Source organism: Hemiscyllium ocellatum, chromosome 43, assembly GCF_020745735.1.
Source record: "Hemiscyllium ocellatum isolate sHemOce1 chromosome 43, sHemOce1.pat.X.cur, whole genome shotgun sequence".
Taxonomy (NCBI): domain Eukaryota; kingdom Metazoa; phylum Chordata; class Chondrichthyes; order Orectolobiformes; family Hemiscylliidae; genus Hemiscyllium; species Hemiscyllium ocellatum.
The window spans coordinates 7,245,697-7,258,839 of NC_083443.1; the positions used below are offsets into that span (position 1 = coordinate 7,245,697).

The 13,143-nt window shown below is 42.1% G+C and overlaps 1 protein-coding gene across 1 annotated transcript in view; it reads left to right on the plus strand.

Moving 5' to 3' along the window:
* LOC132835117 (serine/threonine-protein phosphatase 2B catalytic subunit beta isoform) overlaps window positions 1–13,143 on the plus strand; it is a 113,591-nt gene that overhangs the window by 40,046 nt on the left and 60,402 nt on the right. Inside the window, exons 2-3 of the mRNA XM_060854448.1 lie at window positions 5,230–5,430; window positions 10,838–10,962. Coding sequence (XP_060710431.1) covers window positions 5,230–5,430; window positions 10,838–10,962 — 326 coding nt within the window. The remainder of the gene's footprint in view (window positions 1–5,229; window positions 5,431–10,837; window positions 10,963–13,143) is intronic.

Sequence of the window (13,143 nt, forward strand, 5' to 3'; positions counted from 1 at the left end):
GAGAGGGTTATGGGCCAAGTGCTGGCAAATGGGACTAGATTAGGTTAGGACATCTGGTTGGCATGGACGATTTGGACCGAAGGGTCTGCTTCTATGTTGTACATCTCTATGACACTATGAATAGCCTTGCGTTTATCCAAATTATACTGCATCTGCCATTGATTTTTTCCACTCACCCAGTCTGTCTGGATCATGCTGAAGCATATTTGCACCTTCATCACAGTTCACCCTCCTATCCAACTTGGTATCATCACCAAACTTTGAGATGTTACATTTTGTTCTCGCATCCAAATTGTTAATATATTGTGAAAATGCACCAATAGGACTGAGCACTGATCCCTGTGGAACCCCACCAGTTACTGCCTGCCAATTTGAAAAGGTTCCATTAATTCCTACTGTTTCCTCTCTGCCAACCAGCTTTCGATCTATCTCAATATACTTCCCCAATCCTTTAATCTTGCTCAGAAATCTCTTATGCAGGACTTTGTCAAATACTTTCTGAAAGTCCAAATATACCATGTTGACTGGCTCTCTCTTGTCAACTCTACTCATTACATTTTCATAGAATGCCAACAGACTTGTCAAGCATGATTTTTCCCTTCATAAATCCAAGCTGACTCAGTCTGAACCTGCCACTTCTTTTTAAATGCTCCGCTGTGAAGCCCTTTAATGGACTTAAAAATTTTACGACTATCGAAGTTAGGCTCACTGGTCTATGATTTTCTGTTTTCTCTCTACCTCCCTTTTTGAGTATTGGAGTAACATTAGCTACTTGCCAATCTGAATGGAGCCTCTGAGGTATAGAATCATGGAAGATGACTACCAATGCATCTACTGTTTCGAGAGCCACTTCCTTAAGTACTCCGAGATTTAGATTATCAGGCCCTGGGGACTTAGCCACCTTCCAACCCTTCAATTTTCCCAGCATTCTTTCTTGACTAATATTGATCTCCCTTCGTTCTTACCCCTCACTGCATCTTGTATTCTCCAACATTTCTGATATCTTGTTTTCTTTCCTGAAGACAGAGCCAGAATATGTATTTTGATTGTTCAGCCATTTCTTTGCATATTATACCTCTTCCCCTCCCCAGCCCCCACCCCACCGCGTTTCTGTCCCTAGAGGACCTATATTTGTCTTCACCAATCTTTCTCTTCATGTACCTGTAGAAACTTTGTGTCAGTCTTTATGTTCCCTGCAAGCTGACTTTTCCCCTTCTTAGTCAATCACTTCATCCATCTTTGCTGAATTTTTAAACTGCTCCCAATCCTCAGCTATTTTTCTTTGGCCAATCTGTATGCTTCTTCCTTGGATTGGATACTATCTCTCATTTCCTTTGCAATCCATGGATTGGCCCTCTTACCCATTTTGCTTCTGTGCCAGACAGGAATAAACAGTTGTTGCAGATCCTCCATGCGTTCCTTGAATGTTTGCCGTTGTCTGTCTGCTGTCATCCCTTTAAGTAGCTCTCCTAATCTATCTATGTAGTTGTGTAATGGTCAGAAGGTTTGTTTTGATGATATGAATGTTAATTGAGAATTTGTTGGTGTGTCTATACAGGAGAAATTTGAATTTAGGAGGCAAGGACAGGGTTTTAGAGGTTTGCAAGGTAGCCAGAAAGGAACTGAAGAATAGACTTGAGAGCGAGAAAGGGACCTGAAAAAGCTTTAGTGGATAAGATTAAAGAAAACCCTAAGGCATTCTAGATGTGAACATCAAGAAGATGGTCAGAGCGAGGGTAGGGTCGATCAGGGATAGTGGAGGAAACTTGTGCCTGGAGTCGGAGGAAGGAGGGGAGGTCCTTAATGAATGCTTTGCCTTATTACTCACTACTGAGAAGGACATTGACAGTTCGGAGGACAGTGAAACAGGGAGATAGGCTTGAACGGGTTGATGTTAGGAAGGAGGATATGCTGAAAAATTTGAAAAACATAAGGATATATAAATCTCCTGGGTCAAACAGGATATACCCTAGGATACTACAGAAAGTGAGGGAAGAGATTGCTGTGCTTTTGGATATTAACCTTGCATCCTCATTGTCCACTGGAGTAATGCCAAATGATTGGGGATGACAAGAAAGGGAATAGGGATAACCCTGGGAATTACAGACCAGTCAGTCTTAGGTGGGCAAATATTGGAGCGGATTCTGAGAGACTGGGTTTATGATTACTTGGAAAACCGTGGTTTGATTAAAGATGGTCAGCATGGCTTTGAGAGCCTTATTGAATTCTTTGAGGATGTGACAAAACACATTGAAGGTAGAGCAGTGGATGTGGTATACATCGATTTTAGCAAGGCATTGATAAGATTCCCTATGGTAGGCTCATTCAGAAATTAAGGAGGCATGGGATACAGGGAAGTTTGACTGTCTGGATACAGAATCGGATGGCTCATGGACAGAGGGTGGGGTAGATGGAAAGTATTCAGCTTGGAGCCCAGTGACCAGTGATATTCTGCAGGGATCTGTTCTGGGATCTCTACTCTTGGTGAATTTTATAAATGACTTGGATGAGGAAGTGGAAGGGTAGGTTAATAAGTTTGCCGATGACGCGAAAGTCGGAGGAGTTGTGGATTGTGTGGAGGGCTGTTGTTAGTTACTATGGGATATTGTCAGGATGCAGAACTGGGTTGATAACTGGCAGATGGAGTTCAATCTGGAAAACTGAAGGTCAAATTTGAATGCAGAGTACAGGGATAAAGTCAGTATTCTTGGCAGTGTGGAGGAGCAGAGGGATCTTGGTGTCCATGTCAAAAGATCCCTCAGAATTGCCACCCAATTTGGTAGGGTTGTTAAGGCGTATGGTGTGTTGGCTTTCATTAGCAAGGGGATTGAGTTTGAGTCCTGAGGTTATGCTGCAGCTCTATAGATCCCTGGTTAGACCATACTTGGAATATTGTGTTCACTTCTCCTCATCTCATTTTGGGAAAAATGTGGAAGAGGGTGCAGAGGAGATTGACCAGGATGCTACTTGGACTGGAGGGCATGTCTTATGAAGAAAGATTGAGGGGCTAGGACTTTTCTCATTGTAGCAAAGAAGCATGTGAGGTGACTTGATCAAGGTGTACAAGATGGAGAGGCAGAGATAGAGTGGATAAGCCAGAGATTTTTTTCCCAGGCTGGAAATGGCTATCACAAGAGGGCACAATTTTAAGGTGACAGAAGTGTTTAGACGAGAGGTTCTTCACACAGTGTGATGGGTGCGTGGAATGCAATGAGAACAATAATTGTAGACTTGGATACATTAGGAACATGTAAGGAACATGATAGGCACATGAAAGATAGTAAAATGAAGGGTATGCAGGTTAGTCTGATCTTAGAGTAGGATAAAAAGTCGGCACAACATTGAAGGCTGAAGGGCCTGTCTGTGCTGTACTGTTCAATGTTCTATGTAGATGTTGGTCAGCACACCAGGATATTCAAGTGATGGCATGAAATGTTTTTCTTCCAATGACGAGGCAGTTAAAGCCTCCGATTAATAGCTTTTCTGAAAGATGGCACTGACCGGTAACATGTTTGTGTAGAATATGTTTAAGGTGCTCAAGTGGGACTGACTCCATAGCTTTGAGAGTCTGAAATTTGTGTGAAACCCTCTGAGGCTGGTGTGAGTCATGTTTAAGAGCTTTATTGGGAAAGCATCAAAATTAGCCGATTTACGAGTGAGGGTGTGAACACATATTACATGCAGTAAAATGATGCATTCTTAAGGGTTTATAGGAGACTTATAAAAACTGTAGTCAGTGGTTTGGTGGTGGGGGGTGTAATCTCTCTCTCCCTCCTCTGTCTGTCTGTCTGACACACACACACGCGCACACACACAACTGTTTCAAACAGGAGAGAATTTAATCATCTTGCCTTGATGTTCACTTGTATTACCATTGCTAAATTTCCCTCTGTCATCATCCTGTGGAGTTGCCATTGACGACCTGACCTGATCTGAACCGGAGAAGCCAAATAAATGCTGTGGCTAAAGGAGCAGGCCAGGCGCTAGGAATTCAATGTGTGATTCACCGCCTGTCTTCCTATGCCTGTACACAAGTAGGGTGTGACAGAGTGCTTTCCACTTGCCTGCATGAGTATAGCTCCAAAAACATTTGAAGCTTGATACTATCCACACACGTTGGCCCACTTCCATCCATCACCTTCAATATTCACATGCACAAATAAACAGTACAATAACTTGTGTCCAATATGCACAATGGCAACTCACTAAAGCTCCTCCGATAGCATCTTCAAAGCCTGTGTTCACCTAGAAGAACAAGGCCAGTAAATGCATGGAACACAGTGACTTCCAAGCCACATGCCATTCTGATTTAAAACTATTCTTGCAGTTTTTTCACTGCAGTGGGGTCATAATCCTAGAATTCCCTCCCTGACAGTATGGTGTTCCTACATCCTAAGAACTACAGTGGTTTAAGACCACAATGTCAGGTCAGTTAGGAATGGGTAATAAATGATTGCTTAACCAATAATAGCCTCCCTCATCCCATAAAAGATAAGTCCTTTTTTCTCCTTTTAATTTTGGGTGAAAATTTGCAAATAGACATTTCAGCTGCTTCAAAAGGTTTTTCGTGTCCCTGGTTTCATGGAATATTGTTTTTAGATATTTTGTCCTTCCTTTTTTACTTCATGGGTGACCACTGCCTTGGAGTATTTTGCTCATGTATCAGCCTAAGTGATCAAGGTTATTGACAAGTTATTTTAAAGGTGGAACCTCATAACTGATTGCAATCATTTTTTCATTCAGTCTGATTGCTGATGCCCTATATTGTGAGCACTTCGCTGGTCATTGTTCTTTTCCTTATCTCTGGTGCACTGAGCTGTAGGCTTCTGTTGCTGACATCAGACTTGGTCTAAACTGCAGATTAAGTCTATGCTGCTTGGACAGTGTGGCTTAGAACAATACTTGCAGTTTCATTATTTGCTAAACTGTCGTAGCTTCCTGAGATCAATCGCAATTGAGAACAGATGGCAAACTGAGGAACAAACTTTTTCTTGTTGATCACTTCAACTGTCAGAATTTGTCAGTATTTAATGCAGAGAGATCTGTTGCAATGCATTTTTGTCTTAGTTCCTTTTTCCCTCTCCCACATATCATTCCAACACCAAATTAGTTGCCACATCTTTGTATTACTTGGATTTTTAGATCAATGTAGTAAATCAGTGCCAGTTGTCTGTTTTCGTTCAAAGTAATTGATGAATTTTACTTTCTTCTTTGACTCCTTCCCTGCAGCTGTCCCCTTTCCACCAACCCATCGCTTGACATTTGACGAGGTCTTTGACACCAATGGAAAGCCTAGGGTAGATGTTCTGAAAAATCACTTAATTAAAGAAGGTCGGGTAGAGGAAGAAATTGCACTTAGAATTATTAATGATGGAGCTGAAATCCTGCGAAGAGAAAAGACCATGATTGAAGTGGAAGCACCAATAACAGGTAAGGAGCCAGATAGCTTCCTGTGCTGTGGCATACACTCAGTAAATCTCTTACTGATTTAAAATGTTGTTTTCCTCACCTCCTTCTTCTCACCCATCAGTAGTCAAACAAAGACAAAACCAAGTTGGTGTGTGCGCCCATATGTCTGTTGGGTGAGAATCCCTATTGGAGCTTCAGTTGGGTTTGATGCTGTCCTCTGAATGTAACGATGAAATCAATGCCAAATATGTAAAGCAATTTTATAAACTAATCTATAAATGATCAGATAAAAATCCAAATGAAGGATAATTTTATTAAAGGAAGCAAGCACTTTCTTTGTTATAAAGAAGAAAATATTTGTAACATTTTCTATGTCACAAACAATAACTTCAATTGGTCTGTTGAAGCCAAATCCCTAAAATGATAAGAACCTTAAACTGGCCTGTTCCTGACTGCTCCCTATGAATAGTATTTTCTTCAAGGTGCATTCTTCACCCAACTTCCAAATGATCGTCCACAGGTTGTAGGCCTATACACTGTAATGCATGGTGGCAGAGTGGTTAGCACTGCTGCCTCTCAGCGCCAGAGACCTGGGTTCAATTCCCACCTCAGGCAATTGTGTGGAGTTTGCACATTCTCCCCATGTCTGCGTGGGTTTCCTCCCACAGTCCAAAGATGTGCAGGTCAGGTGAATTGGCCATGCTAAATTGTCCCATAGTGTTAAGTGAAGGGGTAAATGTAGGGGAATGGGTCTGGGTTGGTTGCTCTTCGGAGGGTTGGTGTGGACTTGTTGGGCCGAAGGGCCTGTTTCCATGCTGTAAGTAATCTAATCTAGTCTAAATGATATTGTGGAATTTTCTCCTTTTTCTAAATCGAGACATTAAACTTAATAATTTACTGGTTAATTAATTGTAAAATGACTTAGTGGGAGTAGGAACTACACTGTACAAACCAAAAGTTACTGTTTGAAGATCAGTATGGAATTAGCTAACTTTTTTTAAATAAAAGTTTCCATGAATTGGGTATCACTAGCAAGGTCAGCATTTATCATCAATTCATGCTTGCCCTGGAAAAGGTGACGTTGAGCCACGTGTGGTTAGGAAGGGAGTTCCAGGATTTTGGCACAGTGCATCAAAGCAATGGTGATAGCTCAAAGTTAGAATGATGTGTGGCTTGGAGGATGCCTGCAGGTGTTGGTGTTCCCATACAACCGTCGCCCTTGTGTTTTCTAACTGGTAGCTATCACGAGTTTGAAAGACATTTTAGAAAGTTTGGTTAATTCCTGTACTGCATCTACTTATACACACTGCTACCACTGTACACCAGTGGTGGATGGGGTGTCAGTTAAACAAGCTGCTGTTGGCCTGGATATGTCCAGCTGCTTGAATTTTGTTGGAGCTACATTCATCCTGGTTAAATGGGGAATATTCCATCACAGAAATGATTTGGACCCTGTTAATTACGACTAAGCTTTCGGTTGAAAGGAGGGGAGTTACTTGCTGCAGATTCCCAGACTTTGACCTGTCCTTGTAGCCATTGTCTTCATATGGCTATTCCAGTTTATTTCTGGTCAGTGGTGAGTGTTAACCTCCAGCTTGTTCATAGTGGGTGGACTCAGTGTTTGAAACGTCACTTAATATGAATGAAGATGTATCTTGAGATGGCATGAATATTACTTGCCCCTTAACCAATCTGGATGTCATCCAGGTCTTGCTACATAACGGTGCAGACTGAATGAATTTCAAAAAAATGCTAAATTTAGTACAATCATCAGTGAACACCACTTGTGGGTTTCTGCTGAAGGGAGATTCACTGAAACTTTTGAAGATAGTTGGATCTCTCACAGTACTGAAAAACTCCTGGAGCAATGTTCCTGGGCTGAGAAGATTGAGCTCCAACAGCTGCATCCATTTTCCTTTGTGTTCATTATGACTTGAACCAGCAGAGAGTTTTCTCTTTGTATCCCATTGATTTCAATTTTGCCAGCATTCCTTAACATCAGAACAGCATTTAGAGTCATAGAGATGTACAGCACGGAAACAGACCCTTCGGTCCAACCCGTCCATGCCGACCAGATATCCCAACCCAATCTAGTCCCACCTGGCAGCACCCGGCCCATATCCCTCAACCCTTCCTATTCATATACCCATCCAAATGCCTCTTAAATGTTGCAATTGTACCAGCCTCCACCACATCCTCTGACAGCTCATTCCATACACGTACCACGCTCTGCGTGAAAAAGTTGTCCCTTAAGTCTCTCTCATATTTTTTCCCTCTCACCCTAAACCTATGCCCTCTAGGTCTGGATTCCCTGACCCCAGGGAAAAGACTTTGTCTATTTATCCTATCCATGCCCCTCATAATTTGTAAATCTCTATAAGGTCACCCCTCAGCCTCCGACGCTCCAGGGAAAACAGGCCCAGCCTGTTCAGCCTCTTCCTGTAGCTCAGATCCTCCAACCCTGGTAACATCCTTGTAAATCTTTTCTGAACCCTTTCGAGTTTCACAACATCTTTCCGATAGGAAGGAGACCAGAAATGCACGCCGCAACATGACCTCCCAACTCCTGTACTCAATACTCTGACCAATAAAGGAAAGCATACCAAACGCTGCCTTCACTATCCTATCTACCTGCGACTCCACTTTCAAGGAGCTATGAACCTGCACTCCAAGGTCTCTTTCCTGGATTAGTGGTGCTGGAAGAGCGCAGCAGTTCAGGTAGCATCCGAGGCTTAGCAGTAAAATCGGGAATAAAGGCAGACAGCCTGAAGTGTGGAGAGATAAGCTAGAGGAGGATAGGGCTGGGGAGAAAGTAGCATAGAGTACAATAGGTGAATGGGGGAGGGGATAAAGGTGATAGGGCGGGGGCGGGGTGAGGGTGGAGTGGATAGGTTGAAAAGAAGATAGGCAGGTAGGACAAGTCATGGGGACAGTGCTGAGCTGGAAGTTTGGAACTGGGGTGAGGTGAGGAAAGGGGAAATGAGGAAACTGTTGAAGTCCACATTGATGCCCTGGGGTTGAAGTGTTCTGAGGCGGAAGATGAGGCGTCTGGTGGTGAGGGGGAGTGGTGGTGAAGGAGGCCTAGGACCTCCATGTCCTCGGCAGAGTGGGGGGGGGAGTTGAAATGTTGGGCCACGAGGCGGTGTGTTTGATTGGTGTGGGTGTCCCGGAGAAGTTCCCTAAAGCACTCTGCGAGGAGGCACCCAGTCTCCCCAATGTAGAGGAGACCGTATCAGGAGCAACGGATACAATAAATGATATTAGTGGATGTGCAGGTAAAACTTTGGATGTGGAAGCCTCCTTTAGGGCCTTGGGTGGAGGTGAGGAAGGAGGTGTGGGCACAGGTTTTGCCGTTCTTGCGGTGGCAGGGGAAAGTGCCAGGATGGGAGGGTGGGTTGTGGGGGGCGCATCGACCTGACCAGGTAGTCACGGAGGCAACGGTCTTTGCAGAAGGCGGAAAGGGGTGGAGAGGAAAATATGTCCCATTCTTAGCAAGATTGATTATTCCTCTGGTAAGTATGCAACCTAAAAAATGGTGGCAGAAAATGCCTTGCCTGTTCTTTTTCTTGACTGAAGGAAGTGACTGAGTAGTCTGTCCCATTGAAAATGCAAGTATCCTTTTGTGACTTGTTCAAAACTTAACCAGATTCTTGACAAAAAACGCATTCCCTTTCCCTTTGGTTTCAGCAGCCTGCATTTCCCAAGTACCTTATCAACTCAGTCTTGAGCTATGGCTTTGCCCAATCTCTTTTTGTGAAAATGGTTTCACTGATTTTTGTAATCTGTTCTTTAAGGTAAATTCTCGTTGAATTGTCAAGTTGGACATTTTGTTTGAACAAATGCCTTGGTGAATGTAGCTAACTTATTACAATTCACTGTCCAGTGCTGTTTTTGTTTAGCAAAATTGAAATTAAAAAGATAGTGTATTTTGGAAACTTCAAAGTAGAACCAGAAATTATTGCAAGTATGGAGAAAGTTATTAATTGGAAGAGTAGTTAAAGTTTTGGCATCCAGTGCTAGCTTAAATACATTTTACAAAGGATGCATGGTTCTATATCTAACATCTTGTTGAGGCTGGTATTGTGAGAGTTCAATCAAGTTGGATGACATTGATTAACTTATTTTGCAACAATTATGTTCCTTTGAGCAAAGATCTGATAAAGCTGCAAAGGTGCACAGTATCGTACAAGTAATAATTTAAGGTGAACCTGTGTTTTGACACCATTCTAATGCTTTTCATCTTGCTCCAAGTTTACTGAAAAGTTGGTCAGCAAGATCAAACCTGCAAGGAACTATAGGTGCTGCATCAGCTGTCATGCACTAAACCCTTTTAACTAATCGAAAATGTATTTAATGTTAGCTGAACAGTTAGTTTTAATTAAGTGATTGATATTGAGTGATTATTGTTCTTATCACTACCACGCATGTGCAATCTAATGTCAGCCTCTTATGATAAACAATTATTAACTGTCTTATTAATCAAAATGATAATTTTTACATTAAAATCATTCAGTAGGTATTGCTGTGTGTGAGATGAGTAGCAGCAGCTGAAGGTTAACATTCCTTCATCCATTTTGTTCAGGGTTTTTTTCAGCATTATTTCCAGGTTTTAAAGTTCATCTTTGTAAATGGTAATGTCATGAATAAAAGCAAACCACCTTTTATTGTTTAAACTGTAAATTTACCTGTACCAATGAGATTTAAACTTTGTGGCTATTTAGAATCATAGAATCCCTACAGTGTGGAAACAGGGCATTTGACCAAAAAATCCACACCAACACTTCGAAGAGCATCCCATCCAGACTCGTTCTCTATTTCTCTACATTTCCCCTGACTAATGCACCTAACCTACACATCCCTGAACACAATGGGCAATTTAGCATGGCCAATTCACCTAACCTGCACATCTTCTGGATGTGGGAGGAAACCAGAGCATCCGGAAGAGACCCACGCAAACACACGGCGAATCTGCAAACTCCACACAGACAGTCGCCCGAGGCAAAAATTGAACCTGGGTCTGTGGAGCTGTGGGGCAGCATGCAAACCATTTCTGTGGAGTATTTTTAGACTTTTTAGTTTTGTTTATTTAACTGTAGTCATTGACTAGTTCAGTTGGCTAGATGACTAAAGGGCGATACAGAATTACGTTAATAGAACAAGTTGAATCCAGCTTGGTTTTTGGAAGCATGTCCCTGTGCTTTGACCTATATTTGCAGAATCATGCCTCCCCAAGCTGTATATATCAGCGTGGTCAGTCTAATAGTGATAAATGCCGAATGTCTTTTTATGGATTTTTGCTAATTGCCATCACTCCTTGTTGAGGCCACAAAATGGCAGTGTTTCCGTGCACCAAATGTTCTGGATGAGTGTTTGAATGGCACATGTTGGTGTGAGTCTAAAATGCAGTTGTTCTCTTTTTTTTTTCTAGTATGCGGTGACATTCATGGTCAGTTCTTTGACATGATGAAGTTATTTGAAGTAGGAGGGTCACCAGCCAGCACCAGATACCTCTTCCTTGGTGATTATGTGGACCGAGGGTATTTCAGCATAGAGGTAAGCAGGACTGTAATTCTGTCAGCAGACTTTGCTTTGCTCAATAGGTGGGAAAGATGAGATGTGTTAAAGTGCTTAGGTTTTCATTATTGAATTAGATCATGTACCAGCTTCTTTTGTTCCCTTTCCAAAACACATGTTTTAAGTTCTTCGGTCCCATTCAATATTATCAGATATTGATGAACTGTTAAACTACACAGGCTTTGTGCTACAGTTCAGGATAAAGTGTTTAGCTGCATTGAAGGATACTATACTGCTGGGACTCAGATGAAACTGAGCGTGACATTAAATTGGAACACCATATTCTGATCTTTGTCCAGCTGGCAGGTGGGTTCATACATTTTTTTCTGATCGTGAGTTAGGGTCATTGCTTCTAATTGTTTGTGCCTCTGATTTAGGTGCATGTTGAGCAAAATGGATACAGAAAGATTACCTCCTAATCCTGCAGCAGTGAATAGTCTGCGTCGAAGTTCTTTAGTGAGGAGTAACTAATTGTTCAAGCACAGTGTTACAGTTGATTACTTTGCTCCAGCGAAATTGGAGAAATGCTAGAAAATGTGGTGCTGATAGCCTGTCAATGCAGTTTTTTTCAGCTTTAGTAAAGCATATATGCAACTGTAGTGTTACTCGGGGTTTCTCATGGAGGAAGTCAAGATTCTTCAGGGAAACACTAACAATCTTTTTCATTTTAAATCACGTATTTTTGTTGCTATTTAGAGCTGCTGATTGCATCAGTTTTGTTTTTAAATGTTCAAATCTTCTCTTAAATATGCCTTTTCACATTAGAAATTTTCAGTTTCTGTTGGTCTTGAGTAAGTTCCAGAACCTGGCTGGCAATAAATGCAGAAACCGCATGGGCTGATTGTTGTTGTCAGTGGTAAAGGAAAAATGTCTGTAGTTGATGCTCAAGGCTGTCCAGAGATTTTATGTAGGCTTTTACATGACAACTGATGGTATGTAGTGATTAGTTTTAGCATGGTGGCCTGCATTAGGGATTTGAGAGGTGGAGGTGGATACTGCAGATACTGGAGATTAGAGTCAAGGTTAGAATAGTGCTGGAAAAACACAGCAGTATCGGTAGCATCCAAGAAACAGAAAAATCGAAGTTTCAGACAAAAGCCCAGCATCAGGAATGAGGCTGGGAGCAACGAGTGGAGAGAGAAATTGGAGCGGGTGGGGTGGGGGAGAAGGTAGCTGAGAGTGCAGTAGGTGAATGGAAGTGGGGATAATGGTGATAGGTGGGAGAGGAGAGTGAAGCAGATACATAGGAAAGAAAATTGACAGGTGGGACAGGTCATGAGGACGTTGCTGAGCTGGAAGGTTTGAACTGGGATAGGGTGGAGGGAGGGGAAATGAGGAAACTGGTGCAGTCCACATTGATGCCATGGGATTGAAGGGTCCCAAGGTGGAAGATGAGGGATTTGTGAATACAGCAAGCAGCAGCATGACTCTTCAAACATTCAAATTGAAGAATCCCCATTGAGAGATGGTGACTAAATGAGGTGTAAATTAAAATAATCAATTGTAAAATTATACATAGGAGGCAAAGTGAAGAGGGGGAAAAAAAGACACAAAAATAAGTCTGTGTCCCATAATTAAATTCTTAGAAACTGAGTCTTCACACTTGTAAAATTTAGTTTTCCATGCCAGAGAAGGTATTTGCAAGTTATACATACATATATTGTCTTGAAATTTCACTTGTACCTCTTGTGCCAGCCCTAACTTTCTCTTGTGCATTTAGTGGATGCATTTCAATGCTGGTTCTTTGAGCAAAGTACTGTTTTAGGGTGGTTTGAGGAAGAACAAAGGAAACCTGGCACAAATGCTCAAGGTATCTATCAAAAAGCAAGAAAATGCAGGTGCCAGAAATCTGAAATAAAACAGAAAATACGTAGGAGATTTACCAAGATGCTGTCTGGACTGGAGGGCATGTCTTATGAAGAAAGGTTAGGGGAGCTGGGTCTTTTCTCATTGGAGCGAAGAAGGAGGAGAGGTGATTTGATAGTGGATAGCCAGAGACTTGTTTTCAAGAGCAGAAATGGCTATCACAAGAGGCCATAATTTTCAGAGTTAGGTTCTTTACACAGGGTGGTGGGTGTGTGGAATGCACTACCGGCAGTGGTGGTAGAGTCAGATAAATTAGGGATATTTAAGCAACTTGTGGGTGGATACATGGATGAT